Below are 25190 nucleotides of genomic sequence, written 5' to 3'. Positions count from 1 at the left end.
AATACAGGTTTGCCCAGAGCACTGATTCTCTGTAAGAACAGCAAGTCAAGACCTGTGCAGTTTGATATCGCCCTTTTCTACAAGTCATACTTGGGAAGAATTTGTAACTTGATAGGAATTCTGTTGACTTTAGAGAATTCCAGGTTGAGTAAGACACTGTCGCTGTTGTTCAAAGAGCTCATAAGAACAACTAAACAGCTTCACATAGTAACTGGATGCTCTAAAGGGACTCTGTCAGGGATTTTAAAGAAATAAAGGAAAATATTTTTCCATTTTCTTCAAATAATTTCCATAAAACATTGTCATAAGTGTAATCTTCTTTAAGTAATCATCTATGAAGGCAATGGTTAAAAGCACAGTCCCTCCAAAATTTAGTATATAAAAGAAATCCCTAAGCTCCAACAACATATCCATTACTATGTAAAAAGGATTGGACGATACAAGCTATATTAGACAGTGCTCTTCCTTCCAAAAGACAATTTGGGAAATATTTCTCTCTTACACTAGCCAATTCTCAACCCAGAGGACACAAGTGAGGTCAGAGGGGACATTTTGATAAGAAACAAAATTAGGCACAAGATTCCTAATGGATTCTGACTCTTTAGAATTACACAATTTATGGACTGAAATGAAAGAGGAGAGAGAAATGAAGGGAGGATAGGGAAAAAAAATAAATCATGTACCTTGAGTTTCTTGGTTCTAGCCTTTCCTACTTCTTCCAAATAACCTAATTTTACCAACTAATATATAAATATGCTCTAGTACCTCTCATGCATGAAAATGAAACCTTCCATCATGCTTTACATGCCTTTCAAACCATTAGCCTAGGGCGCCTGGGTGGCTCAGTGGGTTAAGCCGCTACCTTCGGCTCAGGTCATGATCTCAGGGTCCTGGGATCGAGTCCCACATCGGGCTCTCTGCTCAGCAGGAAGCCTGCTTCCTCCTCTCTCTCTCTGCCTACTTGTAATCTCTCTCTGTCAAATAAATAAATAAAATCTTAAAAAAAAAACCATTAGCCTATTTCTTTATCTTTACCACAGATCTTTAAAAGTTGTCTCTTCTTTTTGTATCTTTCCTTGCATCCCACAAACTGGAATATTGCCTCTATCTATACTGCTCTTCTAAATTGTTGTCATGTTGACCACAATCTCTACTCTGCCAGATCAGTGGATACACCTTTCAATTTTCCTTTTGTTTGATCTTTTTGTGACATTTGGAAATTCTGACTAGTTAGCCTATTTTGACATTCTATCCTGGGATACCGACTTCTCTCTCTCTTACCCTGCTGTCCACTATTTGGTCAGTTTGTTGGTGGGCACCCATTTCCCCAGCTACCCCTAATATTTGTGTCTCATGGTCCCCCTAATGTTCGTGTCTCTTTCTCTCGTCTCTTCTAAGTTGGATGATATCATTCCTTTTCATGGCTCCAGCAGTCACTGATATGTGGACATACACATTTTTGGCAGGGCTCCTAATATTCTGATTCAGCCTTATAAGAAACTTTTTTTTTTGACTCTTCTAATGCTTTAAATGGAAAATCTCATCCTATTCCTAGGCTGCATCTCCTGAAATTAAGTATGTGTTATTGGTAAACTCTAGTCAATCACCCAGAAACAAATAGTTCAGATAATGATTAAACACAGTTCTAGAAAGCAATAGAATTTCCAAATCCCTTTATGAAACTAAGAAAATCTGACAAAATAGCCCAAGCCTAGTTAAATATAATATGAAGAACAGACCTATACCAATTACAAATAAAATTGAAAAAGTCTGTTAAGTATTAGCCACTGGAATTTAGCATTATGGTAAATTTATAGTTTCTTTAAAAATACAGTAAGAAAAAAATTTTGACCTTGTAAATAGATCCTCAGTAGTCATTTGATAAAAATCAAAACCCATCCTCAATCTCGGGCTTGAAAATCAAACAGATATGATTTAGAATTATAGATTATCCACTTATAGCTGTTTTTCCATTAGACGGGTAAATTAACCCTTTTGGGATCCTAGTTTCACTAATTTTTAAAATGGGTCTAGATTGCCTTAAACCCTTGTGTGAAATATATCTTATCCTATCCTTTTCATAATATTCTTTATCCTTGAAGTCACATATTTAATATATGTTTTCCCCACCAGACCGAAAATACCTTGAAGATACGCCTATATGTGTGTGCATGGTCAGTTAGCGAATTTGCAGGGCCCTGTACAAGGTGAAAACGAAAGTACCCTTGTCCAAAAATAATTAAGAATTCCGAGACAGTGATAGCGGAATATTAAACCAAGCAGGGAGCCCTTCCATGCACCGGCCCCCATGCAACTACACAGAACATGGGGAGGCTTTATGTGATATGTCTGTGTGTGTATCTGCGTATTGGAAACACGTTAAGTATTAGACCTGGAAAATCAAGCCATAGGAACCTCAGAAAATATCCATAGACAGAAAGTTAGCTAACATTCAGATCTATATAAACAATAGTCATATTACGTTGGGCAGAAATAGTTCAGATATTTAATCAAGAAAATATTTTCAGCCTTACCACTGACTGACTAATTTGACAGAAGATTGTAGAACAGTTAAAATGACATTGATTAATCTTTAACAATTTGCCCTTTAAGTAGATATTTATATCATTTTATTTCAGTGTTTTCTATTGTATTATATAAATCATTCTGAGATGATGTTTTCCCTTCTAATATATATTAATTGTAATTCACAAGCTATGCACTATTTTGTTTCTGTGTTGACTTTTCTGCATAATTCATTGAATCTATGAGTGAACGTTATAATAACCACTCCATTTCTCTAATCATTAACTATTAATACATAAACATTTATAGAATGTTTAATCCTTGTTCATCTGTCTTATACAAAATAATGTTCAGCTTATCAAAGTATCAACCACTAATTTAAGACTTTATTTTGGAATTCTTTCAAAATGCTGTAATTCATTTGACAGAGTTAGAAAAATAATAATTTGAAAATTATTTAATAATAATTTGAAATAATAGTAATTTGATAGAGTTAGAGCATATCCTTTTTTCATATACCAATAAAAATTCTAAATGTTTTATGAATTTTTTTAGTGTGATTCTTCACATTTGGGGTCAGAGTTTAGGTTGGAAATTACATGTCCCCTTCTGGAGCTCTGAATAATTTCCTCTCATGATTCCCAAAAGTTTACTTATGCACAAGCCTTTATTCTGCCAGGTTTTATGTTGACCTCATGAAAAAGGAAATGGATTTCCTCTTGAGGAAGTTATTGATGGATGCTCTTTTATCTGTCCCTGAAACGTATTTTTAAAAAAGAAGAAAAGGTGCAGGCTTTGTGCAATTACATACCTCAATGCTGCTGTCAGGGATTTTAGACTAATAGGTAACTAATCTGGGTGTGTTTAGTTATAGAATTCATTTTTTAAAAAAATTTTATTTATTTATTTGACAGATCACAAGTAGGCAGAGAGGCAGGCAGAGAGAGAGAGGGAAGCAGGCTCCCTGCTGAGCAGAGAGCCCGATGTGGGACTTGATCTCAGGACCCCGAGATCATGACCTGAGTCAAAGGCAGCGGCTTAACCCACTGAGCCACCCAGGTGCCCCTAGAATTCATTTTTAAAAGTCACTCCACCCTCCTGTTTTTCCACTCCCCACCTCCCACTCTAGGCTCCAGTCAAATGAAAATGCTTGTTTTTCTCCATCCCAGTCTGTCTCCTGTTCCCCTTTGCTTCCCTCCTTCTCCAGCTCTTTCTTCTATCTCCCTTCTGCCTTTACATATTTTCTGTTCATGCATGCTCTCAACCACGCACTGTCATACAGTTGTTGTCTCTCGTTCTGTCACTCAGCAATACTTTCTGAATACCTGTGTGCTGGATACTATTCTAAGTGGACAGATGCTTGGCTGGGCACAGGGAAGAAAACAGCGGGAGCAGAGTGAGTTGTGTACCACAGGGGGTCAGAGAGGGCAGTAGCACCCAGATCACACCAGACGACCTCGAAGCCTTGGTACACAGTGGCAAGTGGCCAGAGTGTGGTCACAGAAGGTGGCATTGTGTAAATCAAATATCCTTCTGTTATGAAGAGAGTGTATTTTAGAGGTAGAGTTGACAAGACTTGCCTATGGGCTGGATTGGAGAAGTAAGACGAAAAGAGAAATGGAAGATCCAAACTTGAGGCTTGAGTAATTCCATCTCACTCTTTCACTGTAATTCTCTTCTTCCTCCCTTCTTTTCCTCTTTTCTTTGTTCACACTATAACTGAATCTGGAATGTTCACCACCCCAGATTAGTGCCTGCTTGAGCCTAATTTAGAACTCAGAAACTCTAGAAAGCTTTCCTGAGGTCCCCAACAGTGGAGCAAAGACACACCCATGGGATATCTGACCCTGTCTCCCTCTGGCATTAATTTCCACATTGTTCCCAAGGATGGCTAACACAGAGGCTGCAAGCATGAACTCTAGAGCCAGAATACACCAGGTTTGTGTAAAAGCTCTATTACTAACTAGCTGTTAACTCTGGCAAGTTACTTAAGGAAGTCTCAGTTCCCACATCTGTGAAGTGCAGATAAGAAAATTTTCAACTCATAGAAAATTATGCTTGAGAGTATATTTGTATAAAATGCTTAGCACAATATAGTACAGAGCAAATGCTAGATAAAGGATAGCCATGATCATCATCACTGTTATTACTTCACTCACCTTTTAAGCAGGGCTCCTGCAGAATATCAGAAAACAAATTCAAGCAGGAAATACTAAAATAATTCAGGTTTAGAAAAATATTAACTTCTCAGTAAAACACAGTAAAAATGGTCAATTCTGATAAATGCCTGGGTAGGAATCATAGTTATTAACTATTACAGTCAGTCTCCATTTCCTCCACCTACTCTGGGCTTTGTTTCTGGTCCAAACATACCACTTACCAGATTAGATGCGCCCACAGGATTATTTTTCTTTGAGGTCTCACCGGGGCAGGTGCATCTACAAAACAGGGCAGAAAGAGACTGATTACATAGGTTTGAGGGGCTGAGGGCGTAACCCTTTTAATCTTTCTTTACTTCCTTTTTCTTCTTTCTTTCTTTCTTTCTTTCTTTCTTTCTTTTTTTTTTTTTTCAAGACGACTTGGCATCGTCCACGACATCCGTGCAAGAGCTACGACGCCTCCTTGGTGGCGTAGGCTTGTAATTGCCCAGCTTTTCGCACTACACGTTTGTGGCTTCCATGGACAGAGCAACCAATGCTTTTAGATCCCAGTCGCCTAGCTTTGCCAAGACGGTTAGAGGTCATTTGGAAAGTCTTTTGCCTCGAATTGTTCTCATTCAGAAGGCCCGCTGGTTCCTCCTGTGGGGCTTTGGAAATTCGCGCCCTCCTCTGGTGCCGGTTCAGGTGCACAAGAAGAGCTAGGGGAGGACGCAGGTGCTCAAAAGAGGTGGGGCGGTGAAGGCACCCCGGTGGTGAACCCAAAGATCAAACCTGCAGACCCAGCTCAAAGTAGAAACTGAAAGTACACTGCCGGCTGATCCTACGGAAGTTATGGGAAAGGCAAAGCGCAGAGCCGGGCCGTGGTGTGTGCCGCCCCCCTTGGGATGGATGAAGCAGCAGGCGCGGCGTGGGTGAGAGGAACCAGCGGCAGAGGCCGCCCTAACCCGCACGGACTCCCAGCAACTCCGCGGAAGACCAGGCTCCTGGCAGCGACTATGGGCGGTGAGAGCTCGCTCCTGCTGCAGTGGCGGTCATCATGACCACGCCCGCCTCCCGCAGACCATGTTCCATGGTAAGCGCTCCTCTCCCAGGCGCACCACTCCGCGCGCCCGGCGCGCCGGGGGACTCCAGGACGCGTCGCCGGGCCCCGCGCCCAGGCGCGTCCGGGAACAGCCCAGCCTTGCACTTTGGACCTGCCGAAGGCACTGGCTCTCCCACAGGCGGGCGTCAGCCGCGCTTCGGTACCCTGGCCCACAGCCACTTGCCGTCGGGACTGCTGCACCTCGCCCGCTGCGAGAAGCCACCCCCGACGCCGGCTGGCGGTCCCGAGCCCGGCGCTGCAGCCTCCGCGCCGCGCAGCGGCTGCAGCCGGCAGCCGGGTCTCCGAGGTAGCCAATGGCTCGCCGTCAGTCCTGCCGAGCCGGCGCTCCCCTCTGGCAACCCCGCGCCTGCCCGCCCTCCCCGCGCTCCTGGCGGCGCCCAGTTACTCACAGGCGCCCAGGGAAGGGGCGAGTTACCTGAGCTCGTGTAGTTCCCTACTCTCTAGAGAAGTGAAAGCGAAGCTCCCACGGGACTCGCTCTTAAACCCTAAGGGGACAGGTCTCTGGAAAACCCCGTTTCACCCCTTCAGCGAGGCTGGGAGTTTCCGACTGGGGCTGTACCTCGAGCCCTTTGCTGGGAACCCACGTCCTCGGGCTGGCGTCGAGAAAGGCGAGCTTCGGGGTTTGGGTTTCTTTCTTTTTTTCTTTTTTCTTTTTTCTTTCTTTCTTTCCCCTATATGGGTGCTTCTTGGTGGAGGCAGGATGAAATAGGCTTAAGTCTAAATTCTAGACCTTTGCCAAGATCTAATGTATTTTTATTCGTGCGGACTACGGACAAGGGCAGAGCTGAGGCGAATGAGTTGGATTCCCTTGGCAGCTATATGGCCAAGGGAAAGAGACAAGAAGTTTACTGGATGGGTGGAAAAAAAAATAAAGAGAGATGTGACAGGCGAAGAGCTGCTGAGATAAATTAGAATATTTTATAGTAAATACTTCCTCATGAAAAAGAAAAAAAAAAAGGCGGGTGGAGGAGGGTGAGGGGAATAAGGAGCAAATTGCTTTCGCTCTTCATGCGTGGTCTGTGCGCTTTCCAGGCTACACCGTTAGATCAAAAGTCTTTTCTCGCCCGTAGGTATTAGAGAATCCATAGCCAAGAAGTACCAGATCAGTAACAACATTAGGGGGAGAGGTGGGTAGAGTATGGAAGACGATTATGGAAAAAGATTTGTAATGCGTGCCCTTCAGAAGTTTAGTATAGAATTAGAAATTAGGTATATCCCTGTCTCACAGCGCCATGGATCTCCTGCAATTATTTCTTTCCTGTAGCTCTTAGTTCTAATCCCTGCATCAACTCTAATTTTAACTGGAGAGGTTAAAAAAAGAGAGAGAAAAAAGAAAAGGAAGCTAGAAAGTGCATTATTAACAAGGAGCTTTATTTCCTGAAGTGTATCTGTATTATTCATCTACCAAAAGTTATTAGCAAACAAAATATTAGAATTCTAAATTTGTTAATAGTGATTATAATGTGTGGCTTTTGCATTTCCAAGAGATTTCACAAGAAGCTTAAGGATAGGGTTACTCTTTTTAAATTTTTCCTTTGCTGCTTCTTTGAGGAGTTGAAGTAGTTGATGCCCTACTATGTGGTTCTCAAGGGTACTATATAGTTTAGGCAATTTAATCACATTTGAGGACCAAAAATGGAATAGTAATAAAAACAGGGAACCGAGAAAGATGAGAAAACCTGAACAGGTACAAAGGAGAGTCACAAATGGTACTACATCAGTGTTGGAGTCTCTTAAACAAAAATGGGAAAAGTTATTTTATAGGATCAATTTATATGTCATATTCACATTCATGCACATGAGATTATTTTTTTTTGGTCTTGCCTCTGACACATAACCTGGTGTCATGTGTCTGTTTTTCTGAAATAAGAGTGTGTGATGCAGTGTTTCAGAGCTTGATCAGGAAGCACCTTAGTGAGGTTCATGTGGAAAAAAGATGTTTTGTTTTGTTTTTTTTAATATTCCCTTGACTGCACACACATGCTTGTTTTTGTAGGAAGCGGTGCAGCTCAGTGGCTAAAAGCTGAGTTCCTAAACTCTTTAACCTGTCTCTTACTATACACATTATATACTGGGAAAAATTTCTTTGTTCCTTAGGTTTTCCATCTGCACAACTGTGAAAACTGGTAGTACTTACCTCCCGAACTGGTTATGAGAGTAAATGGAATATTGTGTGCAATATCATAGGATGGCTACAGAAATGTCTTTAAGTTTTGGGTTTTTTTTTTTTTTTAGATTTTATTTATTTATTTGACGGACAGAGATCACAAGTAGGCAGAGAGGCAGGCAGAGAGAGAGAGGGGGAAGCAGGCTTCCTGCCGAGCAGGGAGCCAGATGGGGGACTCGATCCCAGGACCCCGGGATCATGACCTGAGCTGAAGGCAGAGGCTTTAACCCACTGAGCCACCCAGGTGCCCTGTCTTTAAGTTTTATCATGGGATTTGTGGATAGAGTTTACAGAGTAGTCTTAATATTGATTGTGGCAGAAATTAGATTTCTTCATATGAGGATAATCAAATTTATGTTTATAACCTTAACGAGCTGTTTTCCATACAACTCATGGTTGTTTTCTGCTTATTAACTTTTTCTTCTATTTATGCACCAATTTGCTTGTGCCAAACACAAGCCAAGTCTTATATTAAAACCAAGTCTTATATACTCAGATAATGTTTTCTATTCCATCCTGAATATCTTTTTTTTTTTAATTCCCGGTGAAAACGGTTCTATGAAATGTTTATAGTGGACATTCAATAAACATTTACTTATCTTAAGGAGGGATGAAGGACTGGATTCAATAGACTTAGAAACTAATTTATTTATATTCACTTTGACCCCATAACTTACGCGGCTGAGGACTGAATGTATTATTTGGCTTAAATTAAAAACCAACAAGAATTTTTAGACAGCCATCATTCTGGTGTAACCAAATTCCCTATTGAAAAGCAGAGTCTCCAGTTTCAATCCCTTCAGGAAATCTTAAGACAGAATTCCACAGGCCCAAGCTCGCCTTGCATTATTCCTTATGGTTTATCTTCTCTGTGACCTAAAGAAAAGTTCAGGGTCACGAAAGGTGTGAATGTCTATGCATAGTCTGAAATAAAACAGAAAAAATGCAGAATTTTTTCCTATCGTGACAACAATGTCAAAAGCATGCTCTATAGGCAGTATGAATATGTTTATTCTTTGGGTGGTGTGGAGAAAAGTCTTCATTCAATTGCAGACCAAAGTGCAGTTGTTCATTTGAGAGGTGGAAACTTCAGATCCACATCTCAGACCCAGTGAGATGTGGATCCGAAGCCCTGGGTGTGTTTGCAATATTGTCCCTGAGGCGGTTTCAAGTCTAAAGAAATACTCTATTGGGATGGCCAGGGAGATTCTTAGACTTAAGGTGCTTGAAAGTTGAAAGGGACCTTAGATCATTTAGTCTAAAGTTTTCACTTTACAGATCAGTTAAATGAAACTTAAAAGACACTGTCATTCACTTAGTCACACAACCCGTTGTAATACAGCTTCTTGGCATACCAAGATGAAAACCCCAAGTCTCCATACTCCAACCCTCTGTGTTTTGTTTTGGCCTAGTCCATCTGAAGCCAACCTATTTAACAACAATGACAAAAATGGCTTTACCTTTATAGACAAAGCAAATTAGGTTTCTTTCAAGAAGATCTTATGTATTTATTTATTTATTTAGAGAATGCATGTACAGGAGGGGGCAGGGGCAGAGGGAGAGAAAGAGAGAATCTTAAGCAGGCTCCATGCTCACAGCCTGACTCAATCTCTCGACCTTGAGATCATGACCTGAGCAGAAATCAAGAGTCAGATGCTTAACCAACTGAGCCATCCAGGTACCTCAAGGCAAATTATGCTTCGGGATTGAGAAACTAGTTGTAATACATAAAAAAGGCTAAGTTTTCTAACCAAGCCATCATTGAACGCACTAGTAAATGTCATTCAATGAATAAATGGATCAGTATGAACTTGGGGAGCACTAATTACTGAAAGTTGGGGTGAAGAGGACACAACAGCTAGTGCTCATAGAAAGTAAAACAAACTCCTTTGTCAAAACATTAAAGATGGACCTTTAAAATAACATTTATGTAGAATAATAAAAAGGTCTCTTTTTTCACTCCAGTATTTAATTATTTTATTATATTCCCCTTAAAACTCATTTCAAGTTACATGCTATATAACTTATCACCTACTCTTTGCAAAGTATACCTTTTTGGACACCTGTAAGAAGACAGAAAAATGAAGTTTGGATCTATGCAGTCTGTACAGATCCAATTACAGTGTCAGCATCCTGTAAATAAACAGCAATTGACTATCGTCTGAGAATCTTCAGGGCAAAGGAGCAATAGTACAAGAGAGAGGTGGAGCTCTGTAGTATTTCATAGAAGTGGTTTTATTCAGAGGACTAATGTAATTACACGTTATCAGAAAACTATGGCCATTTCTGATAAAATCTTGGTGAGACAGTAAACTCAGGTTAGAATTCAGACTTGGCACCTACTGTCTGGTTTTTACAAAAAGATTAAATTGTACGACTCTTCTGATCTTTACAGATAGGTATAAGGTAGCAAAGTGCTTGGCCCATGATAGGTACCCAAACATAACTATCATCATCATGACCATTATTAATCTCCTCAGTGAATTTTGCTGGCACATGTATAGACTCTTAGTGGCAGAGTTATGAATCGATTCCATGTCTCATTTTGTTTCTCTTACCTTGTCAGTTGTCTGTGATATATGAAGATACGATGTAGGGTTTGTGTTTGTTCTCATACCTGCTATGTAGCCTACTTTCTCTATTTATAAAAATATGGGTCACAAATAGCTCATCATTTATTGGGGAGTGCTACTGATTTTTATATGACACATGATGCAATAGAGGATAATGTTATTGGGAACTTTATCATGCATTTAACATATGTCACAATATTAGTTCTTTGGGTTCCAAGGAGTATTGTTTGTAGTCCTAATCAGAAAAGACACACATGTGAAATGTCTTGCATTCATCAAGTACAGCTAAACTTCATTTGGGAAATTAAAAGGAGATATTGTCAACATAACTCAGGAGTTTGCAGAAAGATACAAACAAGACATTTTGGCAGACTTATGAAGAAATACATCTCTATATAACCACATTTTAAAGTCTCTGGGAATAATTGGCTTTCCGTCAGTGCATTATTACTGCCCGAAATGATACCATTTATAATTTCATTCCTTTTGATTAGACAATTGCCTCTGAAGTAGGAAGCCTCATCAAAAACAGATATAAATCATTAGTTACCAGAGTGTGAATTTATTTAATGGGTTTTTCTAATTTGTCAAGAAGCTAGACAGAGCTGTGTTTGTAGAAAATATGGGTCTCTGGGCACTTAGAAACAAAGAATATACTGAAAATATAGAGCATCAAAATGTAAATGTCAGCTTTGTCACAGTTCTGGGAAGGGTAAACCCTTTAAGGTCCATCATTAAAAAGAAAGAATATAATCACAGTACCATGGAAATAAACGTGCAGCGTTGCTTTCAGGAAGAGGCTGGATACTTGGATATCATCAAGGCTTACATAAATATACATGCCACAAATCATAAAATTTTAAAAATGTGTAATTTGTTTGCCTGTAGTTTACCTTTTTACCTGGAGATACTTTTTCTTGTAGAAATGTTCAATATATATCAAAATTGAATAAATTGATTTATACCTTAGAGTGTTTTTCAGGGACAGAGAGTCTGCTTTCATCACACCTGTTCAGCGCTTTTCCAAAGAGTAATTTTTAAATAAAAAAGTGAAAGAAATCTAAACTCTAAAATGCAGTCCTACTTTTGTTGTTACAGAATACTGAATTTTAGGGTTCTTCCCACACTATCCAAAAGCCATGATGCATTTCAAAAAATTATTAGAAATAAGTGGTCAGGCCAATCAAAACAACACAATCAGTATATAATCTGACATACAACATTTAGCTCATTCTTACTCACTGTTCAATTTAGTTTCTTTTAGGTATATCTTTGGAATTCCTCCCCTGATCCTTGTTCTGTTGCCAGTAGCATCATCTGATTGTGACATTGAAGGTAAAGAGGGCAGAGAGTATCAGCACGTCCTAATGATCAGCATCAACGACTTGGTATGTGCTTGTTTGTTTTCCTCACACGGTAACAGTTTCATATTCTAGTATCCATCTGTATTTCTTGAAAGAAACTGAAATAACTAAAGAGCAAAATTTAATGGGACACTACCTTTTTTTATAGTTGACATCATTATATCCTTTTAAAATAATTCTTTAATAGGCCTTCAGCTATGCATTTCAGCTCAGTTCACATCACCACCACATTTCTTGTAAGCATAATTTAGCATAACTATCTGCATTTCCTCACTTCGTGATGACAGTCCCCATAGAAGCACTTTAATAGAGCAGGGAAAATAACAAGAGTACAACATTAAACCACAGTCATGAAAAAGACTATATAATACCTATGTTTATCTGAATGTGTGTACAAACATAGGTATTATATAGGTATTTTTACACACACATTTATATGTAATTTGCTGTAAATTAATTTTTTAGTTTATGGTGTGCTTCTTCTTACAGTATAGTTTATATTTTAGTTTTAAGTTTGCAGAAATGTTAAGCAGAAAGTAGAGAATTACCATAACACTCTTCCTCCTTACAATTTCTCCTATTAGCAACATCTTGCATTTGTGTGGTACATTTGTTAAACAGATGAACCAATATTGATACATTATTATAATTGAGGTCCATAGCTATCATTAGGGCTCAGCTTTTGTATTGTACTTTCTATGGGTTTTAACAACTGTACTGTCATGTGTCCACCATAACAGTATCATACCGAATAGTTTCACTGCCCTTAAAATTCCTTTGTGCTCTGATTACTTACCCTTTCCTTTCCCTCCCTTTTGAATGCATGGCAACCACCAATCTGTTTATGGTCTCTATCATTTTGCTTTTCTAGAATGTCATATGCTTGGAATCATGCAGTATATAGCTTTTTTTTTTAGACTGGATTCTTTCTCTTGGCTATGTATATTTAAGCTTCCTCCATGACTTTTTGTGGCTTAATAGTTCACTTCTTTAATTGTTGAATAAAATTCCATTAACTGGATATACTAGTTTGTTTTCCCATTCACTGATTGAAGGACATGTCTTGTTTGCTTCCTACTTTTGGCAATTATGAATAAAACTATAAGCATTCATGTGTAGGGTTCTGTATGGACATATTTTTTCAACTCATTTGCATAAATATCTAGGAGAGTGACTACTGGATCACATGGTAAGACTATGTGTAATTTTACATAATACTGTCAAAGTGTCTTGCAAAATGACAGTACCATTTTGCATTTTCATCAGCAATGGATGAGAGCTCCTGATGCCTCATATCCTCAACAGTATTTGGTGTTGTCTGTGTTTTGAATTTTAGCCATTCAAAAATGTGTGTTATGGCATATCATTGTTTTCATCAACAATTCCCTAGTATCATAAGATGCTGAGTATATTTTTTATTATTTTTTAAAGATTTTATTTATCTGTTTGAGAGAGAGAGAGAGTAAGAGAAAGCATAAGAGGGGAGAAGGTCAGAGGGAAAAGCAGACTCTCTGTGGAGCTGGGAACCCAAGCGGGACTCAATTCCAAGACTCCAGGATCATTACCTGAGCCAAAGGCAGTCACTTAAACAGTTGAGCCACCCAGGCACCTGTTGAGTATCTTTTCATATACTTTATTACTACCTGTATATCTTGATCAATGAGGTCTCTGAATTCACATCTAAGCTGACATCTTAATAATACTAAGTCTTCTTCTAGTGAGATAGCTTTCCATTTATTTAGATCTCTCTTTGATTCCTTTCTTTGGTTTATATTTTTCCTCATATAGATCCTGTTTAAGATTTTCTTAAATCTAAACCAGGGTGCTATTATAAATAGTGTCTTGTTTTCAATTTCAAATTCCAGTTGTTCATTGCAGATATATAGGAAAGCAATTAGCTTTTGTGTATTAACCTTATATCTTGAAACCTTTCTGTAATTGCTTATTAGTTCCAGGAGGTGTTGTTGTTGTTGATCCTTTGGGATTTTCTACACATTTATAGCACTTACAAAAATATTTTTTTTTTTTTACAATTTAAGAGCTGATCAACATAATGGGATGTGTTGATTTAAAAGATAATCAGTTCTTAAAGCCCCAAATGCAAAAGAAAACCCTCTCAAATGTTCTTAAGATGGGATAAATGGTCTAATTTCTCCCTCCTGCCATCCCACTATCATCTTCACTACATACTTATACCAAAGTGGCATGACATTTTGGGAAATTCATTGTTCTACCTCTTGAAAGGATATGGGGAACTCAAGATAATATTGAACAGAGACCACAGAGGTCCTTGATTTTACCCGTTGACAAGGAAAAAAACGTACTCTAAATGGCAGTTACCCCACTTTGCATTTCATGAAGTTTTGACACTTGACATTTTCTGCATTAATTAAAGTACTAAGTTAATTTTTAAATCAAGATAATGCTTTCATTTAATTTTATTATCTAGGCAAGAAATCAACTGGTGTTAGTCCTACAACACTTATAAATAACTCTGTGTGTAAAACTGCGAAGAAAAATGCTGTTGACAATCCAAAAGGAGAGTTTTGTCTACCATATTCATAGCACATTTCTTCTGGAAATATAAAGGAGTTTATCTGATTAAAAGGCACAGCAGCAAAAAACAACAGCAGCAACGATCCTTTTAAAACAGTACCTGGTGGTGCCTGGGTGGCGCCGTTGGTTAAGTGGCCAACTCTTGGTTCCGGCTCAGGGCAAGAGCTCAGGGTGATGGGATCAAGCCCCTTGTCAGCTCAGCACTCAGGGCAGAGTCTGCTTAACTGTCTCTCCCTGTCCCTCTGCCTCTTCCCCCCTTCCCCACTTTCTCTCTCTGCAAAATAAATAAATAAATCTTGAACAACGACAACAAAAGCCAAAGCAAAACATGGCAACTCTTCTTAAGAGATTAATTCATCAGATGTGGAAGACTATATGAGGAAGAGTATATGAACTAATCAATTCAAGTGAATAGTGCCATGATAATCGCAAGAAAGTCATCTGTAAATATGAGGTGATAAAATAGGAGGAAGGAGAAAGAAGTCACCAAGAACTACTTGTATCAACATGACTGATAGAGGAAATTCAATCCCCTTACTAACTCGTGTCCTAGATGCTTTGCAGACATTATAGTGTTTGAGTCTCGGGAATACCATAATAATACTAATATTTATGAAGCACTTGTTTTATTCCAGGTGCTAGCCAAATACACTTTCACAATATACCTGGGAAAGAGGTACTTTTATTACTTTAATTTCACAGAGGAAGAAGCTGAGTCTTGTGGCCGGCCAGTTTGTGAGGGGCAGAACCCGGATAAGAACCTTTGCTGTTAAGCAGCACGCTCTCTTGCCTCTTGATAACAATATTGGTGTTAGCATATGCATGGGGCAAACATCTATTTGGAACCTGTTATTATGGAAAACCTTTCGTGTGGTGAAGTGGTGGGGGCTTCTGGGTAGGTACCATGATGGACGAGGTATAGAGCCTTCTTCAAAGAAGCTTTCCTTCGGTGATGGCTAAGTCTTGGTGTGAAGGAAGCAAGCTGCAGCTTGAAGAGGGGCGGCTGCCTCACGGCCATTCAAAACCAACAGACTGGCTGTGAGCTAGATTTGGGAATAAAAAGATAGAAGCTGTGTTCTAGGAGGAGTTGAATGGATCTGCTTGGCACTAGGAGAAAGACCATGTTGTGGGAGAGTGGACTGATAATCCAGTAAGAATTTTTTGAGCTTGCCGTTCCCATAGACATTTAGCATCTATTTACATATTAGAGCTTTGATAGTATTTTTGCAAGCATTAATAAAGATACACATAAAACTGGAGAAAATTTGCAAAGGATGTCATCAAAAACTACATGTAGACAGAATTTCTAAAATTTTTCCTCCCACACTGCAGTGGATGGTCCATTGTGACTCCACTTTCAAGACCAGTGATAGAGCGAAGACATAAGTGGATCTATACTTTATAGCAAAATTGAGAGTGGTGTTGATACAATGATATTTGGACTTTATTCTCAGCATAACTGAAAGTCTGTAGTGATTTGATCATAAAAGTTACAGAAAGCTAAAATATGAATCTCTGAGCATTTATTATTATTATTAGGCTATAAAAAATTAATAGTCCGTGTTCTTCCATACCCTATAAGGATGACGGATGTAGGTGTCACTATAGTACAAAATGATAAGCAGTACCTTACAAAAAAGTTTCATATATGTTATCTTTATTGAGCTTCACAGTACTCCTATGAGGTTATGATAATAATAATAATAACTAAGACAAAATCAAGGTGTTCAATGTGCCAATGCTTCCATGAGCACTTTCCATGTATTAACTTATATAATTCCTACAACACCTCTACGTAATGAGGACACCAAGATCTGGACAACATAGCTGGCAAGGGGCCAACCTGGAAATCAGACCCCAGGAAATGTGCTCATTAGTATGAGAAAAAACAGGGTAAAGCTCTGCTATTGTTTTGGCTCTTTCAGGTCCCTTGCAATTTCATATGAACTTTAGAATCAGCTTTCATTTTTTAGGAAGAAGTCAGCTGAGACTCTGATAGGGAATTCCTTGTACTTGTAGATAAATGTGAGGAGTATTATCTTTTCAGCAATGCATAACAATGCTTCTGATCCACCAACACCTAAACATGGGATGCTTTGCCATTTATGTAGATCTCCTTTAATTTCTTCTAACAAATATTTTGTATTTTTCAGACTATAAACTTCGAACTTTTTGGTTAAATGTATTCCTAAGTATTTTATGTGCCTTTGATGCTAATGTAAATGGGATTGTTTAATTTCATTTTTAAATTGTCCATGATTCTCAATTGTCTGTGATTCTCTGTGACCCTGTACTCCTTGTATACTTACCTAAGTTTGTGTCTTATTTCTTCATACTAGCTTATAAGTATCTTAAGGACAGTTTATGCTTGATTTATCTTTGTGTCCCACAGAATGTTCAACAGAATACTTTGCATATACATAGTAGTTTTTCTTCAGTAACTATGAATTGTAATAATATATGATAAATAATGGATGAATTTAAAATTAATGCCACAAGTTCATGAGAAGCCAGAACTTGTTTCAAATAGGCTAGAAGTCTCTTCTTCTGAACATCTGTTTCTATGGACATTTGTTAGAATCAAATGTCAAGTGCCATTCTGATATTCAATATGAACCAGTTTGGGATTTATATAATATTGTTTTTTTCCATAAAAAACTATTTTGTCAAACATGACTTATATGGTTGAATTACATAACTTATATGGTTGAATTACATAACTCTTAGTCACCAGAACAAAGCCTGGTTAAAAATATAAAGACTGCTGGGAATGGCCATATACTTTCTACGAATGACTCAGTCTAGTTAGAGGCACACAAAGGGCTTACTTTATTGTAAGTTATTAAATTATGAAATCCAGTGAATGGGTTATGCTTGGCTTTTGCAATTTTCAATGTCCTCAATTCTGTCTTCATCTCTATTTGAGGGGCCTTTAGGAATTCAAGGTTTGTCTTTGCATTGATGGTCCTCTGGTTTACACCCCTTTCATAAACTTAAGCACCATATAATTTAAATATCAATTAGAAATCTTTACCCTGATGAATTGCACTGACACATCATGCATAATGGAGAACTAATTAGCACTTTTCACTGCTTCCTGCTTCTACATTTTCTATCTTAGGTAACAATGCTGAAAGCCTGGGATCATCCTTGGCACCCCTATTCCTTCAGCTCATCCATCAGCAATTCTACAGATTAGTACACCTTCTCAACACCTGTGCAGGTCATTCATTCTGTTGACTTCCACTAATAATTTCAGGTCAGGCAGTTATTGACATCACGAGACCACTTCCATAGCCTCCAGGGGGTTCCTGGTTGATCTCCCTGTGTGCATCTGTCCTCTTTGCTGGCATTGGAGTTATCTTTCCAAAATTCAAATCTGATACACTCTCTCTCCTTTCCAAAAGCTCTTTAACGCTTTAAAATCTCTCTGACCTAGGACCTATCAACTTCGATCTTGCATTTCATTGGTTTGTTGACAAATAAATGATCAAATTCCTGCCAAACATTACTTTATAAATATGTCTAAATATGTTTAACTCCAATTAACAGAGGAAAGATGTTTTAAATTGGCTAAAATTAGTCTTAAATTAGTTCTTCTTTTATCAAGTTATGCTAGAAGATAAAACAAATTTCCTGTGTGTATAATTTAGCAGTATGACTGAGTCAGTTGCAATTTAACAAGGACCTTTCAAGAAGTGAGTCTTTTTGTCCTAGCAATGACTTTATTTTAGTTATAAAAATGAAATAAAAATACACTACTTAAAAGACAGATTTGCTGAGTGGATTTTTTAAAAAAAGGGAAAAAAAGGCCCAAATATATGTTATCCACAAGAAACCCACTTTAAGTATAAAGATACATGTAGATTAAAAGTAAAAAAGATGAAGGGTGGTATGCCATATTAGCACTAATCCAAAGAAAGCTGGAGAAGCTATATTTATTTTAAGCAAAGCACACAGTAAGGAAGACTATCAGAGATAAGTAGTAAGTAAAGTAAGGGCATTAAATAATAATAAAGGGGTAAATTCTTTAGGAAGGCAACAAACTTTAGTGTGTATGCCTAACCATAGCATCAAAATTTGTGAAGCAAAAACTGGTAAACTGCAAGAAATAGATAAAACCACTATTAAAGTTGTAGACTTCAACACTCCTCTGTCAGTAATTGACAGATTCAGCAGAGAGAAAATCAGTAAGTATATAGTTCAACTGGAAAGCACTCTAAAAACTGGACCTAATTGACATTTATAAAATACATCATCCAACAACAGCCTAATACACATTTTTTGCAAGCTCACATAGAGTAATCACCATGTTCTAAACATATTCTGGGTCATAAAGCACATTTTCACAAACTTTTAGCAAATAGAAATCATGTGAAATATACTCCCAAACAAAAACATAATTAAACTGGAAATCAATACTAGAACAATAGATGGAATATCTGCAGTTTAAACAACATTTTAGATAAATACAGATTTTTTTAAAAAAGCCTTGGGAAAATTTAAAAGTAATAAACTAAATGTTAACAAAATTTGTGGGACACAGTGAAGGCAGAGCTAAATATATGCATTAAGTGCATATATTAGAAAAGAGGAAAATGTAAATCAATCATTTAAGCTCCCACATTAGGAAAATGGAAGAGAGAGAACAAATTAAAATGAAATTAATCAGAAGAAAAGAAATAATGAAAATTAGAAAAGCAATTGAAAGCAAGAAATTAATAGAAAAAAAATCAGTGAAACCAAAATCTGGTTCTTTAAAAAGATCAATAAAATTGGTAAACTTTTCTCTATCCAGGCTAACCAAGAAAATAAGAAAGATGCAAATTACTAATATTAGAAATAAAAGAGAGGTCATCACTAGTAATCCCATGCATATTAGAAGGATAATAAAGGAATATTATTGTGATGTTTAGTTTTATGTGTCAGCGTGGCTAGGCTATAGTACCTGGTTATTTGGTCAAACAGCAGTGTAGATGTTGCTGTGAAGGTATTTTTTTAGATGTTAACATTTAAATCAATAGACTATGAGGAAAACAGGATACCCCTCATGATACAGGTGATCCTCATTTGTATGGACTGAATGTCTATGTTCTACAAAAATTTATATATTTAAGTCCTTAACCTCAAATGTGATGGTCTTAGAAGATGGGACTTTGGAAGATAATTAGCTTTAGAGGAGATCATGAGGGTGGAACTCCCATCATAGGATTAGTGCCCTTGAAGCAGAAGAGACACCAGAACTTTCTCTCTCCATCATATGAGAACATGATGAGAAGATGCCTCCCTGCAAGCCAGGAGGAGGGTTTTCACCAGGAACCAAATTGACTGACATCATTCAGGCACCTTGATTTTGGACTCCCCAGCCTCTGGAACTGTGAGAAATAAACATCTGTTTTTTAAGCCACCCAGTCTGTGATATTTTGTTATAGCAACTTGAGCAGACTAAGACATCATTCAATCATTTGAAGGCTGTAAGAGAAAAGACCAAATTCTCCCAAGGAAGAAGGAATTCTGCCTTCAGATTTAAGATTGCAACATTAGCCTCCTTGCGGTTCCAACCTACTGGCCTATCCTACAGATTTTGAACTTGCCAACACCCACAATCAAATGAGCCAATTCCTTAAAATACCCCCACTTCTCACTCCCTCTCTTTCCCTGTTTTTTTCCTCTCTCTCTCTATAGATAGACAGACAGATAGATATATAGATAGATAGATTGATTCCTATTGAATGTTCTGTTTCTCTGGAGAATGTTGACTAATACAATTATGAACAACTCTGTGGACACACAGTTGATAGTTTAGATGAATGCAGCAATTCCTTAAAAGACTGAAATGATCAAAACTCACATAAGAAGATTTATATGATCGAGATAGGACTACATTTATTAAAGAAATTGAATAAAAAATTAATGACTCTTCAAAATACAAAATACAGGTCCAGGTGGTTTCACTCGTGAATTCTACCAAACATTTAAGCAGGAAAGCATATCAGTTCTCTAAAAACTCATTCAAAAACAGAGGGAATACATACCAACTCATTCTGTGAGGCCAGTCTGACCCCAGTACCAAAATCTGACCATGGCACATAAGACAGAAAACCTCCAAGTGAATATTTCCATGAACATAGGTGGGGAAAAAAATCTTAACAGAGTATTAGCAAATGAAATCCAATAGTGTATTTTTTAAAAATTATACATCATGACTAAATACAATTATTTCAAGTATGCAAGGTTGGGTCAACCATTGAAAATCAGTTAATGTAATTTATAATGTCAACAGGCAAAAAAAATAAATCATATGATTACAGTAATCACAGAAAAAGTATTTGATAAAATCCAACAGTGATTCATTAGAAACACTCCCAGCAAACTATGAATAGGGAATAATTTAACACACTGATAAAATTTATTTATAAAAATCCTACTGTTAACATATTTAATGGTGAGAAAGCAATACTTTCCCTTGAGATTAAGAACAAGTTTACAATATACCCTCTTATCACTCCTATTCAATATCGTCAGGAAGTCCTAGCTAATCCAACAAAACAAGAAAAGAAAACAAAATATATTCAGAAGAATTTGAATGGTTTTTCTTTCCTGGTGACATGATTGTCTTCATAGGAAATCTAAAGTAACCTGGAACTAATAAGCAGTTATAGCAAGGTTTCAGGTCACAAAAAGACAAAAGACAGTTTCTTTTTTGTATTCTAGCAATGAAGAATTGTATTTTAAATTATACCACTCATATAAGCTTCAAAAAATGAAATAATCATAGATAAATCTATTTTAAAAAGGACACTATCTATATGAGTAAAACTATAAAACCTTAGGGAAAGAAGTCAAGAAGAACCAAATAAATGGAGAGATATTTCATGTTCATATATAGGAAGCCTTAATATTGTAAAGATGTCACTTCTTCAAACTTGATCAAAGCAGTGTCAATCAAAATACAGGAAGTCATTCTGTAGATATCAACAACCTGATTCTAAATTCACAGGGAATGTCAAAAGACTCAAAAAAGCCAACAAAATATTGAAAAAGAAAACAAAGAGTGCCGGCATTGCCCAAACTCAAAACTTATAAAGCTAGAGTAATCAAAGCAGTGTAATATTGGGGAAATAACTGACAAATCAATAGAACAGAATAGACAGCCCAAAAGAGACCGACATCAATACAGCGAACTGATCTCTGACAGAAGATCAAACACAATTCAATTGGAGAAAGGATAGTCTTTTCAACAAATAGTGCTGAAACACCTGAACATCAATATACAAAAGACCTTATAGCTTTCACAAAAATTGACTCAAAATGGAGCATGGATCTAAATGTGACATGCAAAACTATAAAAACTCCTAGAAAGTAAAATAGGAATAAAACCTAGGTAACACTGAATTTGGTGATAATCTTTTAGATGTGACACTCAATAGTGCCACACATGAAATAAAAAAAAGATTGGACTACATTAAAATTAAAAGTGCTCTGAGAGGGGGTGTCTGGGTGACTTAGTCAGTTAAGGTCTGATTCTTGGTTTCAACTCCGGTCATGATCTCAGGGTCCTGTGATTGAGCCCTGTGTCCAACTTTGTTCTAAGTAGGCAGTCTGCTTGAGATTCTCTCTCTTCCTCTCCTTCCCCACACTGCCCCCCAGCTCGCTCGCTCTCTCAAATAAATGAATAAATAAATAAATCTTAAAACCAAACCAAAACAAAACCAGAAACCCTAGCTCTGAGAAAGACACTGTTAAGAACATGAAAAAACAAGCCACAGACTGGGAGAAAACATTTTCAAAACACGTATCTGATAAAGGATTTGTACTCAAAATATCCCCACCCCCCCAAAAAAATGTTTAAACTCAACAACAACAAAAGAAAACAACGTAATTTTAACAATGAATGGACACCTCAGCAAAGAAGATAAACACATTGGAAATAAATATATGAAAGATATGAAAAGATGCTCAGTGTCATATATCATTAGGGAATTGTAAATTGAAATTGAGGTAGCACTAAACATCCGATGAATGGACTAAAATCTGTCATAACTAAAATGACTAAAAACAATCATACATCAAATGCTGACAGGCATGCAGAGCTACAAGTGCTCTTGTTCATTGCCAATGGGAATGCAAAATGGTACAGCCATTTTGAAAGACAGTTTGGCCGTTTCTTACAGAGTTAAACATAGTCATATCATGTAATCATGATTCTGGGGATTTATGGTCATCAGGTCAGGTCATGATGTGAGTTCAAGACTAACATCCACAGTAAAAATGCCATGCTAATGTTTATAAAGGTGTTATTTATTCATAATTGCCCCAAATGGAGGCAACCACATCATTCTTCAACAGGTGAATGAATAAACAGAATGTGGCACATCCATTCAGTGGGATATAACCAGTGATAAAAAGAAATGAGCTGTCAAGCCACAAAAGGACATGATGGTGTCTTAAATGTGTATTGTGTGAAAGAATTCAGTATATAGGACTACTTGCCATAGGATTCCAGCTATATGACATTCTAGAAATAGCAAAACTATGGACAAAGTAAAAAGATCAGTGGTCACTGGGGGCTGGGAAGAAAGGAAGGTAGGAATGAATCAGTGGTGCACAGAGTAATTTTAGAGCAGTGAAGCTATATTTTATATGACACTGTAATGGTAGATACATGACATACATTTGTCAAAACACATAGGACTTTATAGCACGAAGAGTGAACTTAACGTAAACTAAGAACTTAAGTTGACAATAATGTAACAATATTGATTCATGAACTGTAACAAAAATACATTAATGCAAGACGTTAATGAAGGGGAAGCAATGGTGAAGGCATATATTTGAACTGTGTCCTTTTTTTAAGTTTTTCTGTAAGCCTAAAACTGATTTTAAAAACAAAGTCTGTTGGGGCACCTAGATGGCTCAGTTGGTTAAGCATCTGCCTTCAGGTCAGGTCATGATTCCATTCCTGGGATCAACACCCATGTTTGTTTCCGTGCTCAGTGGGGAGCCTCCTTCTTCCTCTGCCTCTCTCCCCTGCTTGTGCTCTCTCTGCCTCACTCCCTCAAATAAATAACATCTTTTAATTTTTTAAAAATAAAGTCTATTAAAACAGTAAAGTCATTCATTCATTTGTTCATTCATTCATTAAAAAATAAAACAAGGCTAGCAGTATTTTATGGTTCCATAAATTCTCCAAATCCAAAATCTGTTGGTATGTACAACTAGTCCCTAGGGAGGAAATAATTACATTTCCATAGATAGTTTCCTGGGCAGGGTGAGTTTAAGAACCCAGACTCTTATTTTTTGAAGCCTCATGATATTCGATTCTTTATGAAAGATTGAATTATTTCTGTCTGATATCTACTGATAGGAAGGATTCATTGAGAAAGAAAGGAGTTTTGACTGGTTCCCTAGACTCACCACCACCAATATACTTGTTGTTTTTCAAGATATTTGTTGGGGAAAGTTCCCTGGAAAAGAGTGTAAGGATTGGCATCACTTTTAGATCTGATTACCTTGCTATCATAGATGTCTTTGGAAATAGTGCTGGGCAAACAAGTATAAATTAAATAACTGTAAATTTGGGCCCTCGGGCCTGTGCCTGAAGTTATACACATATATGGACCAACAAGAACATTAGACTATGTTGCACTGGGTTTTTTGTGTTGATACATTATATCTGCAACAGAAATTAAAACAGAAAGAAAAAGCATAAGCAGAGAGCTGTGGATGGATTGCATGGTTCTGTTTTCCTTACATGGCATATGGAAGGAAACTTAGCCTGTTTGCACTGAATAAACTCTCTACATTCTTGGCTAATTCTGAAAATGAAAAAAGAATTTATACGAATCTAACAAGTGGAAATAGAGTTAATTTAATTGGGAAATTTGTAAGGATGTGACATTGTGAGTACTCTGAATCTGTTAAAGCATGTCATGTCTGTTTTGAAAACTACTATGATCTCATTACAATGAAGAAATGGTAAACATTTCTGTTTACCATTACCAATGGGCTGAAAACATACTGTTTTAAAAGATCACCCAATAGAATCTAAAGGTACATGTGTCTCTGGTATTCATGATTTCAAATGTACTGCTGGGGTGAGATGACAGATTAAATCCCATTGAAATGAGCTGAAGTTGGGTACCTCAAACTGTACAAAAGTATAGAGAATCAAACTAATGGAAAGACACTCATTTTTACACATACACACACACACACACACACACACACAAGTTATTGAAAACTGGCAGCTCCTGAATGAGAAAGACCTTTCAGGAACTGACATGAAAACAACACTCCTCTAAAAATAATCATACAGGTAGTGCAGTGGTTCAAATGTGGCACCCCAATGGGTGTGTGTACCTGCTACTTTATTTGGAAAAAGCATGTTTGCGGTTACAATGAAGAATATCAAGAGGTGATCAACCTAGATTAACTGAGTCCAAATTCCAACAACAGCGTTCTTGGAACTGAAGAGCAGGAGAAGAATCACAGGAAAATCCATGAGGATTGGAGTTATGCATTACGAGCTACGAGGAATGCCAAGGATTGCTGGTAGCCTCCAAAAACTAGAACAGAGGCATGGAAATCTGCCAATACTTTGATTGTGGATTTGAGCCTCCAGAGAATATATATATATTTTTTGTTTTAAGCCACCTAGTTTGTGGACATTTGTTATGGCAGCTATGTAAACTCATATAGATAGTGGCTAAAGTGGACAAAATTCTGGAAAAGAGCTCACTA

General features: G+C 37.4%; 1 protein-coding gene across 1 annotated transcript in view; it reads left to right on the top strand.

Moving 5' to 3' along the window:
- The first annotated feature begins 5050 nt into the window (after positions 1-5050).
- IL7 (interleukin 7) overlaps positions 5051-25190 on the top strand; it is a 45570-nt gene continuing 25430 nt past the window's right edge. The window contains exons 1-2 of the mRNA XM_032316181.1: positions 5051-5757; positions 11782-11915. Coding sequence (XP_032172072.1) covers positions 5748-5757; positions 11782-11915 — 144 coding nt within the window. The 5' untranslated portion in view covers positions 5051-5747. The remainder of the gene's footprint in view (positions 5758-11781; positions 11916-25190) is intronic.

Source organism: Mustela erminea, chromosome 16, assembly GCF_009829155.1.
Source record: "Mustela erminea isolate mMusErm1 chromosome 16, mMusErm1.Pri, whole genome shotgun sequence".
Taxonomy (NCBI): domain Eukaryota; kingdom Metazoa; phylum Chordata; class Mammalia; order Carnivora; family Mustelidae; genus Mustela; species Mustela erminea.
This window is presented reverse-complemented; position numbering and strand designations above follow the sequence as displayed.